Source organism: Labeo rohita, chromosome 21 (genome assembly GCF_022985175.1).
Source record: "Labeo rohita strain BAU-BD-2019 chromosome 21, IGBB_LRoh.1.0, whole genome shotgun sequence".
Lineage (NCBI taxonomy): Eukaryota > Metazoa > Chordata > Actinopteri > Cypriniformes > Cyprinidae > Labeo > Labeo rohita.
This window is the reverse complement of record NC_066889.1, coordinates 21,577,489-21,599,762: the sequence shown is the minus strand read 5'-3', so window position 1 is coordinate 21,599,762 and position 22,274 is coordinate 21,577,489. Positions and strand designations below refer to the sequence as shown.

At 39.6% G+C, this 22,274-nt stretch overlaps 1 protein-coding gene across 1 annotated transcript in view; it reads right to left on the bottom strand.

Moving 5' to 3' along the window:
• Positions 1–18,387: 18,387 nt before the first annotated feature.
• The window catches only part of sfswap (splicing factor SWAP), a 102,958-nt gene continuing 99,071 nt past the window's right edge, over positions 18,388–22,274 (bottom strand). Inside the window, exon 18 of the mRNA XM_051092707.1 lies at positions 18,388–19,011. Coding sequence (XP_050948664.1) covers positions 18,946–19,011 — 66 coding nt within the window. The 3' untranslated portion in view covers positions 18,388–18,945. The remainder of the gene's footprint in view (positions 19,012–22,274) is intronic.

Here is a 22,274-nt window from a genome sequence, read left to right as displayed (position 1 = left end):
TTTCTTTTCCTGAAGGCCTTCATATAACCAGATTGCTGTAGGAGGAATTGAAGCAGGATAATGTAGACACGTCCTTGGAGACGGGTACAAGATGCCATTCGCTTTCTTACAGCTTTGAAACGTCTCCACACATCATGTCTGGTGAAATTTTCACTAAAATAACAAATGTTTTACGTCAACTCTTTTCTTTGGTAATAAAAGCCAATTATGTCAATATTGAAATAGTACCTGAGTGACGATCAAGCAGCAGGTAACAGATTCAACAGTTTGCATAACATCAGGTCTGTTCATGCCTTCAGGTACCCGTCATTGAAGGCATCGGTCCCATGATAGAGCGCTTAAATTGGGCCTTCTTTGAGCACAGAGCAAGCGTCTTTATGCCCAATCACTTCTTCCTTTGCTCTTTCCTCTTAAGGGAGCAAAGATCCAAAATGCGTTCGAGTGTGGCGCGCAAGACAGAAGACAGTGATTCTCTCAAAGGCTGACGGGTCTAAAGAGAGTTCCTTGGTATCTGGGGAGGGCAGTCCAAAAAAAGCTTCACCAAGAGACTGAATCCAGCTTAATGTGGCTAACATTGATGCTAAACATTCATGCTGAGGCTTGTATTCAATCTAACAAGAACCTAAGGGTTAGATTTCAAAGCCAAAGATAATCCAGAAAACAACAAGTGTAGCCTTTATGCGCTAATTAGACACAGCAAGCAACAAAATAATTATAAGCATAGAGCTACAGAAAAAAATGGAGCTTTTGTTGTTGGGGCTGAATGAAATTTTCATTCTGTGTACAACAAGAGTCTGGAAACATGTTTGATCATACTCTTCAGATGAGTTTTTGTGCATGTGTGTTGCAGAGAAATATGCTGTTAGCTGGTCTTTTTATAGAGAGGGCTGATCCATATAAGCCTGGTTTAAAAAAGTCACAAGTGGTTACACATGCTTCATCCACAGAGGCAAACACAATTCCTTTTGGGAGATGGACAGGTTTAGAATACAGCGAACAATGGAGCTGGTTTTTAGGATGTCAGCCGCTGAGAGACGGCAGGCAGCGCACCCCTCAAAGCCGCTCGTGAGCTACTCTGTAAAAAGCGTTAAACAATGGTCAGTCCCAGAGTCCCAGTGCATCTCAAAGCTACTGCTTTTGTGAGGAAAGAAAAGCAGATCGATTTCTCTGCCTACTGGATTCCATGCCGCCTAATGTGCCAAACTTTAAAAAAGGGGAACGACCAAAAGTGACAGAGCAGATGGCAAAATATTTATCGAAAAAATCACCCAGAGCAGAAACCAAAATACTGAGGTGACTAAGGTAAGGTCAAGAACCATCTACTTGACCAAAGAGACTGTTTGATTTACATCACATCGGAATTAATTTTGCTTTTATGTGTCATTTAGAGTTTATCTTAAAGGGTTAGTTTACCCAAGTCACTGATTACTCACCCTCATGTTGTTCCAAACCTGAAAGACCTTTGTTTGTCTTCATGGCACAAATTAAGATATTTTGATGAAATCCGACAGATTTCTGACCCTGCGTAGACTGCAAGGGTTCTTCCATGTTCAAGGTCCATAAATGTAGTAAGGACGTCGTTAAAATAGTCCATGTGACATTAGTGGTTCAACCGTAATTTTATTAAACTACTAAAATGAGTAATTCATGACAGAATTTTCATTTGTGAACTAACTAGGGATGTTAACCGATGACCGTTTGACCGGTGGTTGACCGTATCAACGATAACCGGTCAAAGTTGTCGGTAGTCGGTTAAAAAAAAAAAGTGATATCTAAATTAGGCTATTATAGACAGTGGACTATACGCTACTACAGTTAGCCATCTCATTCCTCATCTTTTTGTGTTAAGTGAACAAATTATCCCTCACACTCAATTTTTCATAACTCGCCTGTTTGTACTTAATAAACCAATAAAAACATTTGGCGCGAGGTCACAGCGTTTGGGTTCGCGCGCTCACAAGGTTTGCGAAAAGTAAAGGCAACAGGCTAAAACACTCGAGGTTAGAGCGGCGTCTCTTCGGAGCTGTCATTTTCTTAAATGAGCCGTGGCAATGTTTCAAATGAGCTTCTAACCTAGACAAACGCCTTTATTTTCAAAGCGATCACCTTGTACCCAAACCATTTGAAACTAAGGAGCCATTTGTCCTACGATTACATACAACAAGCTCTTCGGCGCCGCGTTTGCGGGACTCATGTTTCGCGCTGTAGGGGATTTTAAAAAAGTGACGTGAGTGGCAGTGTGTGTGTGTGTGTGTGTGCGGGAGGCAGAGCGGCAGAGAGATGCGACAGAGTTGCGAAATTGCAGGCGCGGCTTGAAATGGCTGTTATTTCAAATAGCGTACCATATTTTAAACTAATCGGTTAACCGGTTTCAACCGGCTAATGAGGCTCGGTGGTCGGTCAAGAAATTTTTTAGTTTTCGCCATCCCTAGAACTAACCCTTTAAGATTGTACCACATAACTTTCCTTGATATCCATACAATATAATTTTACTTGATTAAACAATAACAAGAGTTCTATAAATATTCAATATGATGTTTATGCGCCAAAAGCGGAATGAAACATCGGCGCTGATAGCCTTATGTGCGACATATGGTGCAATCGCACCTCGGGTGTTCCAAAATCGAATCCCGCCTCATGGACCTTTCCCGATCCCACCCCCTCTCTCTCTCTCCCACTCACTTCCTATCGTATCTCCACTGTCCTGTTGTCGAAAAATCGAAAAATGTAAAAATCGTAATAAAAAAAGAAATGGAATAAAGCAGCGCTACTACACATTTATCCGTGCGGCTAAAAGTTCAAACGGCAGCACAGCGCAAGCTTACTACAAAGTCACTAGAAGGCAACCCTACAGCCAAAAAAGCTTAACGGCTAATGCTAACGCTTCCACTTTGGCAGTACATGGGAAAGGAGACCAGAGTACATTTTTCTTGAATGGATGTTACTGGAGAAGAGGCTTTCCTACACTAAATAATCAGCTTTTTAGAGGAAACAGCTAATCGTTTAATGAATCGACAGCCTATCAGGTAATCTTCAACATTAGTTAACCTCATTTGAAACCATATTACTTATTAGAACATGCAGAAACTAAACATTCCCTTGATCTTTTGAATATAAGAGGTCACTGTACTACAAAAACAAACTTTGTTGTTAATCTAAAAACAGCTTAAACTGAAGGCAGTCTGTCAAAACGACAGCTTTTGAAATGTTCTATTCTATGATGTAATAGTGTGGATAAGCACCACCTCCGCAGAAGAAGATTGACATCACTGCCTGTTTAGCCACGCCCACCAATTCGCACATAGTGTTTACCAGAGGCAAATGCGCAGGTCGGTTAATTTGATGCGGGACTTCCAAAAAGACTGAAACTAAATGACCATCTATGAGGAATGAATGTACGCTGTTAGCCAGTCACATCAGTGGGGCTTTTACTTCCGAGTCTACAATCCACCACATCTATTTAGCCGTGTTCTAATGGTTAGGGAGTCGGGCTTGTAACCGAAAGGTTGCAGGTTTGAGTCCCAGGTCCGGTAGGGATTGAAGGTGGGGGGGAGTGAATAACCAGTGCTCTCTCCACCCTCAATACCACCACTGAGATGAGTCCCTTAAGGCAGGCACCAAACCCCCAACTGCTCCCCGGGCGCCGCAGCGATAGCAATATGGCTGCCCACTGCTCCGGGTGTTTGTTCACTACTGTGTGTGTGTGTGTGCACTTGGATGGGTTAAATTTCGAGTATGTGTCACCATACTTGGCCACACGTCACATCCTTTCCTTTCCTTCAAACAGAGTGTTCTGCTGAGGGGGGTTTAAGAGCAGGACAGAAAATAGCCTATTACTTCTAAATTATGTTTTTGATGTAAAAATCTTGATAACATTATAAGTGGACCTCAGAGAACAGTACAAAATAAAAAACAAAGACAGTTCATTACCCCTTTGACATATTTATTTTGTTGGGGAACATCCAGGACACATGCATATGTACATGTATGCCACTATATCACACTTGTGTTGCAATGAAATCACTGGATCAAAGGCTTCAGTGACCCATACTGTGAGACAGGTGTCAAAGTTCATGCTCCTGTGCTGTATGGGGCACAATTTAAGCTAAACTCAATCCCCTGTTCACATGTGTCTACATGCATGCCTCCAAAAACGTCCGCAGCACATGCCAGAGAAATTTTTCTCAGAGTACACACGCACCACAGGGAAGTCCAGGCCGGACCAAAGTTTTATGCACAGAGCTGCCAGCTGTATGTTTAGCCACAAACACAAGTTACTTTTGAGAGGCAGATTCTAATTAAAGACGACGAGGCATGTTAAATGACAGGCCCTTCCTGTGCTGATATGGCCTTGGCGGCCCCTGTGCAGAGAAACATTAATTTCAGTTTCACTCTGCTTCACTGGTTCCCCTCTGTAACTTATGAACAGCTCCTGAAATGTCTCTCGTTGGCCTATCCGTTTTAACTGTCACAAGGAGGGCACGTTTCAAAACGGCCGTCACACAATAAAGCATTATGAATGAAACCTCAACTCCATGCCAGCAATACTGTGAAAACAAGAGCCTGTCTGGCTTCAATGTCACAGCGCTGCTATTTTTCCCCTGTTATCCTTTGCATTAGTGTAAAAGGATTATGCTGTTACAAACCCGATACAGGGTTGACTGGCAGAGAGGCAGTAGTGCTGATTAGCCCTGCCAGTCAGCGGAAAGTCCTGACCCTTCATTTTTATTTATTTATTTAAAGTAAGGCTTGGGCTCGAGAGGAAATATATGAACAAAATGAAGGTTAGAGTCGTGTTCGGCGGAGGTTTGCTTTGGTATGCTGCAGTAGTCTCCTGACAGGAATTAAATGTTGGAAAAGGATTAGTTCAACCAAAAATGAAAATTCTGTCATCATTTACTCACTCTCATGGCATTTCAAACTTTGTCATACAGGCTTTTTTCCTCTGTGGAAGATGATAAAATGTGGCGGAAAAAATGCTTATTGTTAAAATCAAAAATGTTATTTGTAATTAAAACTACAAAGAAAATAGCCTGCTCTTTAACTTAAAAGCATAGGTCAGCCAAAATGAAAATTCTGTCATTAATTATTCACCCTCACAGCAACGCAACTACCACTTTCAAGACTCGAAAGGTAGTAAGGACATTGTTAACATAGTCCATGTGACATCAGTGGTTCAACCCGAATTTTATGAAGCTGCAAGAATACTTTTTGTGTGCAAAAAAAACAAACATAATTAAAGTGTTGAAAGGGCCCTCACACCTGGGCTCGCCACCACCCGGTGGCTTTAGGAAAACAGTGAACGGCACGCAATATGCATTTAAAGTGGTAAATATAGGTGGAATATGTCAAAGTCATTCATATGTGCCAAACTTTCAAACATTCACTAGCTGCCAGCTGGTGGCGCTATGATTGTAACTGAATATTGGCATGTAGAATATAGGACTGTAGAACAAGGACTTTGACCAAACATATGAAGTTTGGTGCAGATCACACATGGTATGTTTGAGTTAGTGTAAAACAAGTCATTTCCTGTTGCCAGCAGATGGCGCTATGATTATAACAGAATATTGGCCTTCAGATGTGTTCAGGCCAGGACTCTTACCCAGCAGGTGAACTTTAAGTTAATGTAAAACAAATCATTTCCTGTTGCCAGCAGGTGGCACTATGATTATAACAGAATATTGGCCTTTAGATGTGTTCGTTGTATCACAGAGTTATAACAACTTCCTTTAACATGGCGAAATACGAACGTTTTCAGGCTGCCATGGATATGGCGTTTAACGAAAACTCAAGATCTTCGCAATTTAACATCACAAAGGTCTTTAGAATAGACTGAGCAAATATAATGTTGATGTTATTAAATCTCTATGAGGAGTTTAAAACCACAGCATTACAGTGTTAAACATGTCACTTCCTGTTGCCAGCAGGTGGTGCTATAACTATAACTGAATATGGGCATGGGCATGTGTTCAGGACAGGACTCTTATTAAACATAAATTTTGGTGCAGATGGGACATCGTATGCCTGAATTATAACAACTTTCGTTAAAGGACACGCCCTTTAACGAAAACTCAAGATCTTAAACTCAAGAACGAAAACTTTAGATTACACAGACCAAATTTGGAGTTGATCTGTTTAAACCTCTAGGAGGAGTTTGTTTAAATACACCGGAAAATGGCGAAAACGGCACAAAACTTACCGAGAAAATTCAAAACCACTTTTAGTGTGTGGGCAAAGTTTCATATACTTTCGAGTATGTTTAGGCCCTCAAAAATTAGATTTGAAATCAGGGTGAGCAAACAATGACAAATTTACTTTTAAAGTGGCCTATCCCTTTAAAAAGAAATCTCAGAGAGCAATACTCTTGTCTTACACATGAATAGAAACTATAAACCAATAAGGTCAAAGGAGCAATAATAACTCCATGTCCCAGACTCCCAAGACACCCATAAGGTCAGAGCTACAACGTAATTAGACAAAATTAGACTATATGGCTTCAGACGGACCATAAAATGATCAGATAGTGTCCCTTCTTTACTAATGTCGCAATTAAATTCAGCCAGAGTAATCCACTTAAGTGTGACTGGATTCTGTTGATCTGTCTTCGCAGAGCATGTAGCTCTTTCCCCACAAATCCCTCCATTTCATTCCCACCAACCCACACTCAAATAAGAAAGCTGCATTAATGCATATGAGACCTACCATAGTAGTGAAAGTCTTGGTCTCGAGCACAAAAAGTGGGGTATAAAGAATCAAAGCACTTAGCAGTGTCTGTTTACAGGGCCACGGGAGGCCGAAACCTGCATTATGTGATTCCCCACTGAAAACGTACTCTTTTGAAGCCACTTCTCTCTTCATAGCTAGCAAACAGCTGCAAAGGCATGATCAAATACGGCCCCTAACACGTAATCAGGCTAAGCCCCTACGGTCCTCCTCTTCCGATGCTTTAAAATAAAGAAATATATATAAATAAATAAAACATTTCAAAACAAAAAGCCACGGGTCCAGCTGAATCCTACAGGGAATATCTTCTCGAATAAACACTTGAATGCTACGAAACAAAACACAATGAGCAATTAACTGAAGTGGATTCTGACCACTCCAGTTTCTTTTCTCTGCCATATGGACACCAGAGTCCACAGGGGACCCTGAGAACATCTAAAATCCAACTGCGCGTTTGTGCTCATTTGTGTGCGAGTGAGAAAAAGATACCGAGACGGAACGGAAGAAGAATCTGACAGGGTGTAAGAGAATGGGAAAATGAAAGGGCAAACATAACGGGAAACATTACTCGCACCGAAAATGATTATGTATCTAAGTGCCCTTCAGCGTAAATGTGGGAGCCAATTAGTTGGAGTACGAAGCTGTTATATTCAGTTTGGAGCATGGATACGTCAGCTTCCCTATGTTGCGAAGATAAAGGAAAACAATTTTTGATAGCGGCAGCGCCTGAAGGTGAGCTCAATGCAATCTTGCGGAGGAGATGCATGATTTCGAGACGCCGAACATGCCTCATCACATGCCCTAACAAAATGCCTTTCTCAGAGTAAAATGATACCGTATCTTCCCCGGCTATCCGCCCCATAGAGTAAGGCACATTCGCGCTTGTGCAGAGGCAAGAAAGACGAGAACTGATGAGGCCATTATTCTCCCTGATAAAGGGTGGGTGTTTGCCACAGGACAAACACAATGGCACACTAGGCAGGTAAATTACGCTCCTCGCCGCATTGTAATCATGTTGCAATCATGCATTGTCTAAAAAACTGCAGTTCGCTTGAGAGATCACTTTGCCCCCATGATCAACTGGTTTACTTTAGTTTTTGTTTTAGAAGCAGCTTTGGTGTCTTTTAACACCAGATCATTTGTCAAAAGTGGTCAACAAATGTGGACCTATCCAAGTATGAGATCTTCATCAGACCGTGTGAAAACACAGGGCGGCTGCAAAATCAGAACCAGACACTCTGAGGTGAAAATGTCAAGGGTTCACCTACATGACCTCAGCAATGTCTCTCTTACATCAGTTTTACCTAACATACAAAATCGTAGCAAGCTAAGCTCATATAAAACCCAAAAGTCTCATTGTCCAGGGAAATAAAACAAGAGCATTTGTATTTACGAAGGTTTTGTGCCTTTAGTGTAATTCTCAGTGGAGCTTGAACTGATCACCTCTGTACACTGTAAAAAACAATTTGTTGAATCAACTTAAAATAATTTGTAACCTGGCTGCCTTAAAATTTTAAGTTCAGTCAACTCCAAAAAAGTTTATTCAACTTGAAATGTTAAATTATACTAAGTGACAACTTAGATATTTGAGTTGAATCAACTTAAAAATTTAAGGCAGCTGAGTTACTTACCCATTTGTTAAGTTTAGCAAACACAAATATATAAGTTGTTACTAAGTACAACTTAACATTTCAAGTTGAATAAACTTATTTTAGTTGACTGAACTTAAAATTTTAAGGCAACAGGGTAACACATTATTTTAAGCTGACTCAACAAATTGTGTTTTTTTATTTTTTACAGTGTACAGGAGTGATCTCTCTCATTATGTTCTTAGCAAACACTTTTAAATGAAAGATATTACTGTTTTTTTTTTATTGTATTTATATATGATCAAATAAATGCAGACTTGTTGAGTAAAAGAGACTTCTATCAACCCCAAACTTTTGAACAAGAGTGTATAGTGAAACTATATTTTTATTAGTTATCTGATATGTTTTTCATACACAGGTATCTGTCATTTACTCTATTTTTACATTTAGATTTCCTTTGAAATCTCTCTATTTTATTTTATCTTATTTTAATTTTTCCGGACTCTTCAATGGTTTGATTAAAAAATATTAATCAAAATGTTTGTCTAATTAATTGAAATCACGAATCTTACATAACACCAGCAATTTATTACAAGTTTAACAAAAATTCAATTTTAAAGGCCCTTCGAAATATGTCAAATTCAATTTTATTTTACCAGATTCTGTGCTTTCCATAAATTCTATGGACTGAGTTGAATAACCAAATGCATGTCTAATTAATTAATTTAAACTTAAAGAATTAATTGTATTATTTTATTATTTTAATTGTATTCATTCATTTATTTTCCACATATACTGCGTTTCCATAAATCCATAAAAACGGTGTATTTATATTTTTCTGGGAAGTATTCTTTAAAAAAAAAAATGTTTTAATAACAATTTTAGTAGTAGTAGTGTCATTACATTAGGTAATATATTTCTGTCACAGTTTCTTCAAGTTAAACCAAACTTTTATTTTGATGAGTTGCTGTGAAGACCTTAAGGTTTCTGTTTGTATATGATATGACAATAGTTTTTTTCTCAAAAGAAATGGTAAAATGCTCATGAAATGACTCAGAGCAGTTCTAGAGGTTATGTTTATTAACCGCGCGTCTGCGGCATTCATTCACCCAGAGATATGCAGAACTCATTTAAATAGTATTCTTGTTTCTTAATATTCATAGACACTAGTCCATATTGCGTTTTGATTAAATGTACTAACCTACTTTTGATTTATTCACCCAAATTTCCATGATTCCACGTTATAAAGCAAATTCAATTTTTATGACAGGATTCTGTGATTCAGTTCGTGTTTTCCACATCTTGGAAATCATAGGGCCCTAGTTGGTGGGGATGAAGACAACAACTCCCATAATACCACACTCAACCATGGCATCATCAAACAACGCCTTTGTTTTTTGTTTGTTTTAAATATGCACCCTCTAGCAGTGAAAATTACATACTGTGCATTTAACAAATAAGACCTTATTATTAAGTGTTAGCAATAATTTAATAACACTGTTTAAAATAATCTTTGTTAAATCTCAAAATCAATATCCATTTTTCATACTGTACTGCACTTGAAGTTATGTCTAAATTTGCTCTGGAAACAACTGAATCTTGTTTTTAGTGTTTCATTTCTTATTTATTTAGAAATATCAGATATTTATCAGTTATCAGCCAACATAAATCAACTGTCAGCTTATCAATATTGGCCTAAAGTGTATAACTGGTGATTCCATAACAAAAAAATCTATTTTAAAAGCAAAAAACTTGACTTTAAACTTGTCCTTGAAAGACTTCAAACTTGACTTGGACTCAACTCAGAGACTCCAAATCTGATTTTACATCACCCTGCAGTCCCACGACTGCAGAACAGCCAAGAGACAACAAGCCCACATTAAGTATGCCATTTGGAACAAGGCCTCCCTTTTTACATACACTGCACCGCAAACCCCAAAGTGGAAGACATGTGAGAAATGGAGAGTGATATTACTTTTTAAAAGTCTTCCTCAACCAGTCAGCTCTATTACAGAGAATGAAAAAAGCCTCTGAAATCTCATGGGTCACCTTCTCCAGCGAGTATCCGCCTTTAGGGCTGTGAAAGGCAGCGCAACAAAGCTTGAGGCACTCGTTTGCTCTCTCCTAGTTCAATCAGTCTGAACATGCAGCGCTGAAGAGAGCGAAATCAGAGCGCAGCAGCCCAAGCTCAAGAATGTGATCGAACCCTGTTAAACGCTCTTTTCTCTCATTACACAAGAAACACAAAGAGTACAAGATTGAAAACATCCTCTCAGGACGCTGTAGGAAGTTAATGACAGAAACAAAGAAATCAAAAGAAAAGCGAGGAGATATTCCACCTCGCTGCGATTCTGCGCACCCCGTGGAGGCAAGCGCTCGTTCGTATTCATAAGAGGATAATTAGACAGGCGCAAACTGAAGCTGATTTGTTTTGATTGGGACTTTTTCGCAGGGCGACCAGACGGCTCGTTCCACAGGTGTCTGGAGCCTCGCATTCTCCCCTCTTAAGTTACATGGTCCTCTACTGCAAGGTCATAAGTTAAAATGACATTTAGCAGCACGCTGGGCACACTGGGTAGGAGAATTTATGAGTTTGGCGTTTGGAGGGGGGCATTTGATTGAGTCCTCAATCTAGCGAGGTGGGCAGTGCCAGCAGCCATCATTAACCTTCACTGTAGCAGACCTCCATGTTTAAAGGGACAGTTCACCCAAAAATGAAAATGCTTTCATCGTTTACTCAGCCTCATGTAGTTCTGAAACAAGTTTAATAGAATGGCAATGCAACCAAAAATTTAAATTCTGTCATTGTCATTACAAACCCGTAATACCTTCATTCATCTTCAGAACACAAGTTAAGATATTTTCGAGAAAATTCAAGAGTTTTCTGACCTTGCATAGACAGCAACGCAGCTGGCATGTTCAAGGCCCAAAAAGGTAGTAAGGACATTGGTTAAAATAGTCCATGTGACATCAGTTCAACCATAATTTTATAATTTTATAAAGCTACAGGAATGCTTTTTGTATGCTAAGAAAACAAAAATAACTACATTCTTTGACACACGTTCATGAGAACACCAAATAAAAAAACACTAAGATAGCACAAATATCTAGACATATTTCACACCATGTTTATACTTTAACTTCATAAATGTATTTTTTTTCCCCCACAATGAAAAGATTTATGCCAATTCTAAGCAATTTGGAAAAAATGCATTTGAAATGTACTTTAAACATAGCTGCAATCAGTGATTACCGGGGTTCAAACGCTTTAAGGCATTTAAGCACATATAACCATTTTTTTTATTTAACAGAAATATTATGCTTTTTAATGTTTATGACTGTTATAGTGCCAGCTGTGGTCTGATCCCCTTAAAACTTTGCATGCTTGTTTAGAATCACCTGTCGCATGCGCTCAGCAGGTTTCGTGAAGTTTTGAGTTTTTCTTTAGACTTTACAGGATTTTAGGTAAATTTGGACAGGCCCCTTTTCTAAACGACCCCATTATAGCTTCCCAAAGGGTAAATTTCAACATTTTTTTTAATCATTACTGGCCTAGAGAGTGTAGAGAATTGTACTGCAGTGTGTGTTTTTTTCCAGATGAGTGAAAGCCTAGGACTAGTTCGCAAAAATAGGTTTTCTACATCGTCTCAACGATTTGATAGACAGCAGTGGTTCTAGAGGCAAAGCTGTCCGGAATGAGGAGTTCTATCGCATGGTATAAATATTGTATGTATGTGTGAAAAACCGCAAGACATACAATCATTTACACCCTTGTAAAATGCAATATCATGCCCCAGTGGCTGATTTCTTTTAAATTTCTGTCAGATCTTTGGGGCTGTGAATTGAACAGGCCCACTGAGTTTTGTTACGATCGGCCTCCGTTAACTATGTCTAGCAGGTGCTCAGGCTCAAAAATGGCGGCCATGTTTCATGAGTGGCCAAGCTCTGTGATTTTTTCCCTGTGACCTCAGATTGAGCTCTTACATAAGTGTTCGCTGCAGCGCCCCCGTCAGACCGAAAAGGTTGAGCCTTGGTCATGTTGTATGTGGTGTGAGTACTACCATGCCTCCAAGTTTCCAGTCTCTACAACTTACGGTTTGGTCTGCACGATCAGTTTTACGTGGAGATCACTGATCCGCGACCATTCTAACAATTACAATAGGGTTTCAGCACTACGCACTTGAACCTCTAATAAGATCAAATATATGCAAATAATAAACTATGCCATGATTTATTAAGTACAGAAATTAAATCCATTTTATTTATGTTTGACTGACAAATATGCATCACATTAAATTGATTAGTTCATGTTAAAAGTGTGTAATCCAAATTGATGCAACTTTTATATGCAATTGAAGTGCATAATTTGTAAATGTAGGCCTAAATATTTCTGAGTGCAGCTCAGCTAACTGAGCAGTTCTGTTGACATTGTACAGCCAGAATCCTTGAGCTGTATAATAAGACTTATATACAAGTCCATAATTCCTCGACAAAATCTCCCTCCTCAAGATCAGCATTGGACAAATGGTGCTTTCTGGACATGGACTAGCTACAGACTAATAGCACTTCTATAAACAAGACAGGGGAGGGGGGAGACAGAGGGAAATAGAGCACTTAGAGGAGAGCTACTTCATCCAGCAGCTAAAATAACAATGTTTCAGGTGTTAAAAAAAAATGAGAGAACTGTCTGAGCACCAGGAATGGATTTACAAGGATTTATGAAGCCGCCCCACTCAAATCAACCCTTTATGAGGTGAAGGACCTCAGGGACGCACTTGCTCAAACACAGTGCCATGTGTGAGAGTCAAGGCTATATTTCTGCTTTTTATAAATGCTCTCTAATTGATGCATCAAACCGAAGTCACTGATATAACATGAGACAGAGGTATAAAGCATTAGAATAAAGCAGTTAAACATTTCCCAAGATTCCTGCTCTAGTCAAGCCTCTAGATCCCACAGACTATTTGACTTGCAAATGTCCACTCAAACATTTCAGTCAATGGCTTTGATAAAATATTCCCTTTTTTCTCCCTCGACCGCACAAACCACTGTCCCAACACCACAAAGGACAAGCCGGCTTGACTTGGCAGGTTACAGGGAGCCCTCAAGATGGCCCCAAGAAATACTGTGGTAGAGAAATTGAAATGGTAACTTACTACAGGCAGAGAGAAGAGAGAACGCTACAGAATCAAACCAGTGAACAGCATCTCAAGGGACATTATTAACAGCTGCAATGCATCTCAGGTTTTCAAAAACCAATCTTAATGTAGAAAGACAGGGATAGGCATATTCACTTTTAATAATTCAGCAATCAACGAGCAACATACATTTTTGCCAGCAGCACTAAATCTTAACGAGTCATATACTACAAAGTAATAGAAGTAGTAACTTACAAAGTAAGTAATTAACTTACAAACAATACAGGGCAGATGTCAAACCTTTAGAAAACGAACAGCGAGATCGCGGCAGCCGCCATTGCTTACGTGTGCACGTCTTTGGCGCGCTGCATTCTGCTAACGTTCCCAGGAGAACTTAACACCCGTTGTGATCTAGAAGCACAACGCCATTCATAATGATGTTTCGTTTATGAACGAATTTGAATTACTTTGTCAGCGTTTGTCAAGTCCTCAGCCGAATCGTTTCGGATCATTTCCGAATTAAATAAACCGTAATGCAGCCGAACATAAATAAAAAAAAAATGATTGAAACTAGTGGTGGGTCGTTCTTGAACGATTTGTTCATCTTGAACGAATCTTTAATGTGCCTCGGGAAGAACAAGTCGTCTCTGGGAGTGATTCGTTCAGTCGCGCATGCGCATTTGCGCAACATCCTATAGATGAATGACGACTCGAACCCGAAGACTCGAGGGATGAACTAATCAATTCTCTTTCCGGCTCAGACTGCACTGGTTAAGCTTATGGGCCTGTCACGTGATGAACGAATGACTCGAAACCGAAGACTCGAGAGATGAACTAATCAATTCTCTTTCCGGCTCAGACTGCATTGGTTATGCTTATGGGGCTGTCACGTGATGAACCGAACAACTCAAACCCGAAGACTTGTCAGATACGATGTGAGGTGAGCTTTAATCTTTACTGTTTCTTATAGCATTATAATTTTGTCTTGTTTGTAGTGTGATCAACGTTTGTGTGAGCAGTAGATGTGTTAGGGAAATAACACGTAACATTTTAATTATAGTTTGCTAAAATGAACGAAATGACTCGAAAAAAGATTCGTTCATTTTGCTGAACGAGTCTCAAAGCTCCGAGTCGGTAAAATGATCCGAACTTCCCCATCACTAATTGAAACTTACGTGATCTTGGACGTTTATAAAGTGCGCGCCTTTGTAAAGTCCAAAGTCTAGTCCCTCACAGCCTTGTTTTAATCTGCCTTAAAGGGATAGTTCATCCAAAAATGAAAATTCTCTCATTAATTACTCTGAACCATGTCATTTCAAAAGTGTAATTTTTGTTTGGCGTTTTGATTACTATTTGTAAAACTACAGTTTTACTATGAATACCATGGTTAAACTTAGTTCATCTTTCTTTTAGTTCATCATTTAAATGTAGTTTTTTTGGTTTTATTTGTTGTTCAAGAAAAAAAATAACATCAGTAAAAACAATTTCTTCTTTATCGGTACATGTTTGGTTTTATTTGTTGTAAAACTAGTCCATGTGAGGCTGGGCAAAAAATTGCATGTCGTCCTCTTAGTTCATCATCTGTAAGGCTGGGCAAAAAAATCTTCAGATGTTTACAAAGACTGTTTTATGTACAACATGCATCTTCCTCTGATTGTAAACAAGCCGCAGCACATCCAAACATCAGTACTCACATGAACATAAAGAGAAGACCAACAAAAAAGAGAATAAAGTGTTGAATGAAGTCGTTATTTTAGTTTTCTTTGCATACAAAAAGTACTCTTATAGCTTCATAAAATTACGGTTGAACCACTGATGTCACTTGGGCTATTTTAACAATGTCTTTACTACATTTCTGGGCCTTGAATGTAGCGTTGCCGTCTATGTAGAGTCAGAAAGCTCTTGGATTTCATTAGAAATATCTTGATTTGTGTTCTAAGATGAACAAGGGTCTTATATGTGTTTGGAACAACATAAGGGTGAGTAATCAATGACAGAATTTTCATTTCTGATTGAGGTCTGTGCATCAATGTGATAATTAAAATTTGATATATCGATTATAATAATGATTAATACAACAGATCGTGTCAGACTGAGAAAGCATCATTTGTTAAATTATTAATACGTCCGTGTTAATTGATTTTCACTGAAGACAGATAAGATGGTTATACTTATTAAAATCGTCTCAATAAGGAATGTGCGTGGGTAAAACAAAAATATGTATTAAAGCAACAAAAACTAAATTAAATCGTAACCTTATACTGGAAACGGGTGATATCATCTCACAAATTTTCACATCTGCAGGATAAATCTGCAGACAGCCCAGCTAGAGTGATCACATGGTTTCGCCACAGGAGAGATAACGCAACCCATTTCCTGAGGCTGTGTGGGATAGAATTGATACTTGAAGGACAAGTGTGAGACTTAAGACAGTCTGCAACACTTTAATAGGGACACCTTGAATATGGTAAACAGCAGAGAGCGATAAAGACTAACAGTGGCACTAGATTAAAAAAAAGCACTGAATAAACAGTGATTTAATCAGCTGACCTTTACAAACTCATTCCAATGGTCATTTTCATTCTTTCTAATGTTATACGTTGCATTTAAGAAGCACAATTCACACATCCCTGCATGCAGAGAGAGAAAACATCTCAATTACCACACTGACGTGTTTTACAGTAACAACACCTACATCACATAAAATGATGCCTTTGAGGATTAGGGTGTTCGTGTATATTCTTTTCCACACGGAAAATGTTCTCTGCACTTCCATAAAGGCCTTTCAGTTTCATAATATTCAGGATATATCACAGCTGGCTGAGTTTTTTTTCCCCTTGTGGGAAATTCAGCAAAGCTGCTAAAGGAGTTCAGGCCACAACTTTGAAAGCGCAACAACCCTCTGCTGAATAACCACATCAAGAGAATCAAAAGCTCTCAGACACATGCTTCTGGATTTTTAATTTTACATACTCAATTAGGTCCAGCTTGGATTTCCAACGTGCTGCCGCACGGCTCCTTTCATTCTAGCGGGGTTTCCACTGCGGTGGGAAACGAAGGGAAATAAAACTTAAGGACAGGCCCGGAAACGTCATTCTCAACCCAAGTTCATTTGACCGTAGATTAGATTGCAAAAAAGTGACAAGACACCCAAATTCTTGATTCTGTCTACAGGAGGCTGTTCCAGCATTTCACCGGAGTTCTCAAATCTCATAAAGTCAACAAATCATCTTAACAGCCTTCTCATTCTGCCCTGTAAGTGACTTTTTGGATACCACACACCCATTTAATTTGTCGTACACAAAAACTCAGACAGCACGAGTGGGCGAAAGCTTGAACGCAGCCCTTCGGAATCAAATCAATGATGTTATGAGGTGCATTTAATTGCATATAAATCCATTATTTAATGCTATACGAGGCAATCCAGTTATTGGAGGGAATATTGCGGCCATTACGAGGCCGGAATGACTGAAGCCTTGGCCAGAAATGAGCTATGTGTTTACCCGCTGTAGCTGAGCAGATTGCTGGTGTGTAATGATGAACACAAGCTCTTGGGCGAGAAAGAAAAAAGACGTCCCGGCCTGCATAGTCAACCCATCTTCTGTCTACCGCCTCTGACAACAGGTCAATGTCGGTGGCAAAAACAACCCTCCAGAGATGGCGCCTTCGGTTTCAATCCAGCTAATACAGTTCCATTTAATGATTATAATTAGTTAATTGCCTATAAAGACTTGGCCTGAAAATCGGCCGTAACAACCGTGTCACAATGAAATATTGTACTCCGGGAAACAGCGACAAACTAAACCGCCACTCTAGCAAAGCCTTTTATTTCCAAGACTCGGTATGTATTCGATAAAAGGATAGAAATAATAAACAGAATAATGGAAAAAGGGAAAAGGCCATCAGGAATAGACATTCAGGTCTGTTTCAAAGTGAACGGCTCACTTAACACTTAACAGCAAAACCTTTGTAAAGCATGAATTTCATTTTAGAAACATTTGGCTTTTACAAGCCTATTGAAATAAAGACACATTATATACTAATACTGCTGCTACCGCTACCAATAATGCATATTTATATATTAAAAATACATTTTGTTCATAAGATCCAAAGTATGCAATGAGAATTGTTCAAATTCAATCGTGAGAGTAATAAAAATGCAGAGTCTATTATTAAGTCTAGTTCAAAGCTGCCCTTTTCAAAAGCACGTAGCATTGCGATTATCGTGATTGGTGCAATTATGGAACATTAAGCATCAATTTACAAACGAGAACATTTTTGATATAATGCAAATCAAAAATGACTTGAGCAAATGAAGTGCCTTGATTAAATTGTGCAGGTTTAGCTGAACATACGGGACGGAGCGAACAGTGAACACCCAGATGATCAATAAAAAGCACGCCAGATGGACTTTTGAAATTTTGGATTTTTTTTTGGTAAGAAACACTTCCTCCGTGCCCAGGAAAACACTTCCCTACCTGAATCAGAACTAATCGGAACATGGGAAAGCTTCAAGTTTTCCAAGTCAAGAGAGTTTGGGAGCGAGCATAAATACAGGTTTGGATGGGACCTGCTCCAGGGATCTCTAACCAGTCTATTTTGCTTTCTCGCAAGACCAAATGAGACTCGCTGTGCCGCGCCGCGCCGCATCGCCTCTGCGGGTTGAACCGCCACGAGATTAAAGGCTCACTTAAAATGGACCATGATTCCCACCGTTCGCTCTTGCTCTCTCCATCTCCTGAGAGCCCCACTCATATGGACCCTTCAGGAGAACTTGGGGCCTAATTATCATGCAGAGTGCATGCTGGGATGCAGTACATGTGCCGACGGTCGAAAGGCCAGAGCTCGCAGGTGCAGGAAATGAAAAACAGACGGAGCAAAAAGGCGAACATGACGGGATGTTGCTTGCGGAAAGTAAGGCAACCACACTCGTGTTCCATAATTCAAACTTTATTGACTGTTTTACAAAGTAGCTTCAAAATTAGGCCCGTACAAACTTAGAAATGAAAAACCGAAGGCCACATATTGAAAGGAAAAAACTAGAACCGAAAAAGCAAACGACTTCATATCGAAAAGAGCTCAGAGGCGGAGGAAAAAAAGGAGATAGGAGAGAAACAAACAGCATTATCCTTCACAGAAGGATATAACGGTGTCCTTCTGGTAGACACGATGTTACAAAGTAAAGAACGTTTTAGTTGCATCCAAGGAATTACGCCGTTAATACTTTCTTTTTGCTTTAGAGCTAAAACTGGTTGCACCTGCATGGGTTCCACCTGCACCTTTGAAATATAGATCTCCATGCCTAATGCTAATCTGGAGGCGAAATGCAAACATCTAACGCAAGGTCCAAACAGGCATACGTAAAGGGATAAAAGCGTCCAGCATTGCGCAGCTTGTCAGGTAAACAGCAGTCCAGCAGTTAGCCAGAAGGATGTCACTGTCTTGCGAGATGTAGCTGGAGATTGATCCTGTCTGGATGTGCTGGAACTCACTCAGGAGGGGTTCGGCTGAAGGCCTTTGGAGGCAGCGAGCATTGCTCGCACTTTCGCCATGAGGTCCTACAAACAAGGAGAAATGGAGAAAAAGTTAGTACAGAATTCATAGGGGAGAGAACCTAAACACGGGACACGAAAACAGAAACACAAATTCATAAGCTTGCAGACAACTTTCCGTAATTTGAAATTCAGATTGGCTTCTGGCTTTGTATGCATGAGAATCCAACATGCTAGATATGCATACGGATGTCTAGTGGCATCCTATAGAAGAGAAGGCCAATGGCAAATAGAGCTGGATCTTTGCTCTTCAAATGCCTACCCTCATTCTATGTGGCTCAGGTTACCTTACCCAAGGCCGGTTGCATGCTAAGAGCCCATAGGGAGAATGTGACACCAGAGAACGCACAGCTTGGCACTTGAATAAACATTTGCTTAATGAATATGCACATTAAATGGTGTCACTGATTTCATAGAAGTGGAATTTGCATTAAGAAAGTTCCTTGTGGGTTCAGTAGAAGTTAAGCGCTATAATGTTAATCACATTTAAACAAGAAGAAAAATATTTCTATAATATTACTTTATAATACTAATAAAATGTGCATCAGTTAAGCTACAGATATATTCCTCATAATGGCGCCTTTCTCTGCCACTGGCGTGAAATCACTTCAGGGTTCTTTACTGCTTTCAAATTTGAAAGCAGTTCAACTTGGCATTACATATCAAATCAGTAAAATAATCTTTCGAAACAGGTGGCTGGAATTGCACGGTTGTCATAGGAGCAAGGTTTGCTCATTGACGTTTGCAGAATTCAAGTCTACGCTGCTTTCCACCCCCTCGTCCAGTCGAAGGAAAGTTATTAACCCTGAATTTCCAATAAAGCCCCTGCAGAATTAATCATTAAACAAACAAGTGGTCGAGAAATGCACAAACAACAGAGGCAAGGACCAACGTGCCTCTTGAGAGAAGGCTGTGCTGGTGTACTTCATGGGGTGAAAACTATTATGAAAGTCATTCTGAAGAAGCAAAACTGCAGAATTTTATCTGATCTCATGACGAAAACGTACCTGTGGGAACTTTTCGCAAGACGCAAAATACGTACCGATAAGTACATACCACTGCAGTTTATAACAGAAATGAACACTAGAGGCGGTAAAACAGCGAATGTTTGTAATCGTTTTCGTACACAGTTATCGCTTTCCGAATGCAACAAGCTTGCTTGGTAGCTCAGCCGGCACGAAACTGGACTGGACGGATGCGGAATCCTTGGGTACGAATCCTGTGAAAAAATGGCTCACGATAAAAGAGCTGAAAGATGAGAGATCGAAAAACAAGCTAAAACTAGATGCTTGTGATTGCGTTTTTTACATCACATTCGATTTTTTTTGGGGGGGAAGGGGTAGTGCAGATGGTACGAGCATTAGAATTACAGCACCACTTAATGCACATTTCACATAGAAAATGTCAAGAAACGTACATGGCGGTACGTATTTTCAGTTTTGCGAAAAATTTCCCACACGTACGTTTTCGTAATGAGATAAGGTTGGTAAAATTACATTGATGGTATTAAATAGTGAGTAAAATGGACTAAATCAGGGTCTGGGATTGGGAATCTTGCACGTGACCACCCAGCAGGTTTGTGCACCATTCAGAATGAACCTAAAAAGGATTCCGATTCATCAACTTCCTGTATTGTGACCAATTAATTTCAAATTCCCACATACTCCACTACTAGAGCACATATACATTGCTTAAAGACGAGGAACTGGTGAGAATATGTCTCTCTGATCATAGTGTGTTGATCCAGTACATTAGTATGTCAGGACTAAGCTGGGATAAAGGGCTCTCTAAGCTTCCAGCTGACCTGAGCAGATTACTTCAATGAAAGGAGGATATCTTCAGTATGAGTAGAGCTCATTATGAGACCACAGCTGGCTGAAGTCTGAGGACATCTGAAAATATGGCCACCTAACTGTACTCTTGCGGAATAGAAACCTAAGAGACGCCGCTTTCTGACATCGAATGACCAAACATGAGCTAGTCGTAATTGGGACTGAGAGCTGCTTTTTGCAGTCGGCTGATTTCTCTCTAGCTATTTGGGACCAGACCTTCAACCAATTTGACAGATAACCCACATTTGTACCTACATTTCTAGAGTTCAGAGGATCACCCCACTTTCAGTTCAAGGAGGGTGCACTTCAATCACAGGCCCAGGCCATTTAAAAGCAATTTTGAAATCTCACATCCAATACCGCTCTGAACTCACTCCACATTTTTTTTTTAAAAACATTCTGCCATTTAGTCTTCTTCTTATGGCCCTTTACTCCTGTCTGTTTTAGGCCAGCTTCAGAATGGTGTCCCAGGTGGTTAAGGGTCTTCAATTTTTGCTTCTACCATTCAGTTGCAGGTGCTTTTTGGTCTCTTTCTTTCGTTTTTACTCTGGTGTCTACATGAAGCCCTTCCAGGTGATGTCTTCTCATCTCCAATCATGTTCTCATGATGATGTTGTCCATACTTTCTTGCTAGCATTGCATGAGAAGTTGCTGATTAGAGAAGATTTGCACAATTCTTCAAAGGTTACTTGTGTGGAAAGCTTACAGTTTGAAAAGGAATAGTTCAGCCAAAAATGAAAATTCTGCCTTTCATTACTCACTTTCACATCGTTCCAAGACCTTCGTTCTTCTTCAGAACATAAATTAAGATATTTTACTGATGAAATCCGAGAGCTTTCGATGCTGCATCAAAGTACTTTTGTGAACATGCATCGAAGAGTGACCAGAAGAGAAGAAATTGTTGAATAAAGTGATTATTTTTGTTTTCTTGTAGCTTCATAAAATTAGGGTTGAACCACTGATGTCACATGGACTACTTTAATGTCCTTACTACTTTTCTGGACCTTAAACGTGGTAGTCACATTGCTATCTATGCAGGATCAGAAAGTTCTTGGATTTCATCAAAAATACCTCAATTTGTGTCCCAAAGATGAATGAAGGTCTTACAGGTTTGGAACGACATGAGAGTCATTAAAGGGGTCATGAACTGAGAAACCAAAATTCTCTTGATCTTTTGACATATAAGAGGTGACTGTACTATTAAAACGTCCTGTACGTTTCAGAACTCAAAACTTTGTTGTTAGTCTAAAAACAGCTTTTGTTAAAGGCAGTCTGCCAAAACAACAGCTTTTGGAATGTTCTACTTTATGATGTAATAGGTAGAAAAGCTCTGCCTTTGCAGAAGATGATCAACATTGCTGCCTGTTTATCCCAGCCCACCAATTCTTGCATATTGTTGACCAGAAAGACAAACGTACAGGTCTATGCAGAAACCAA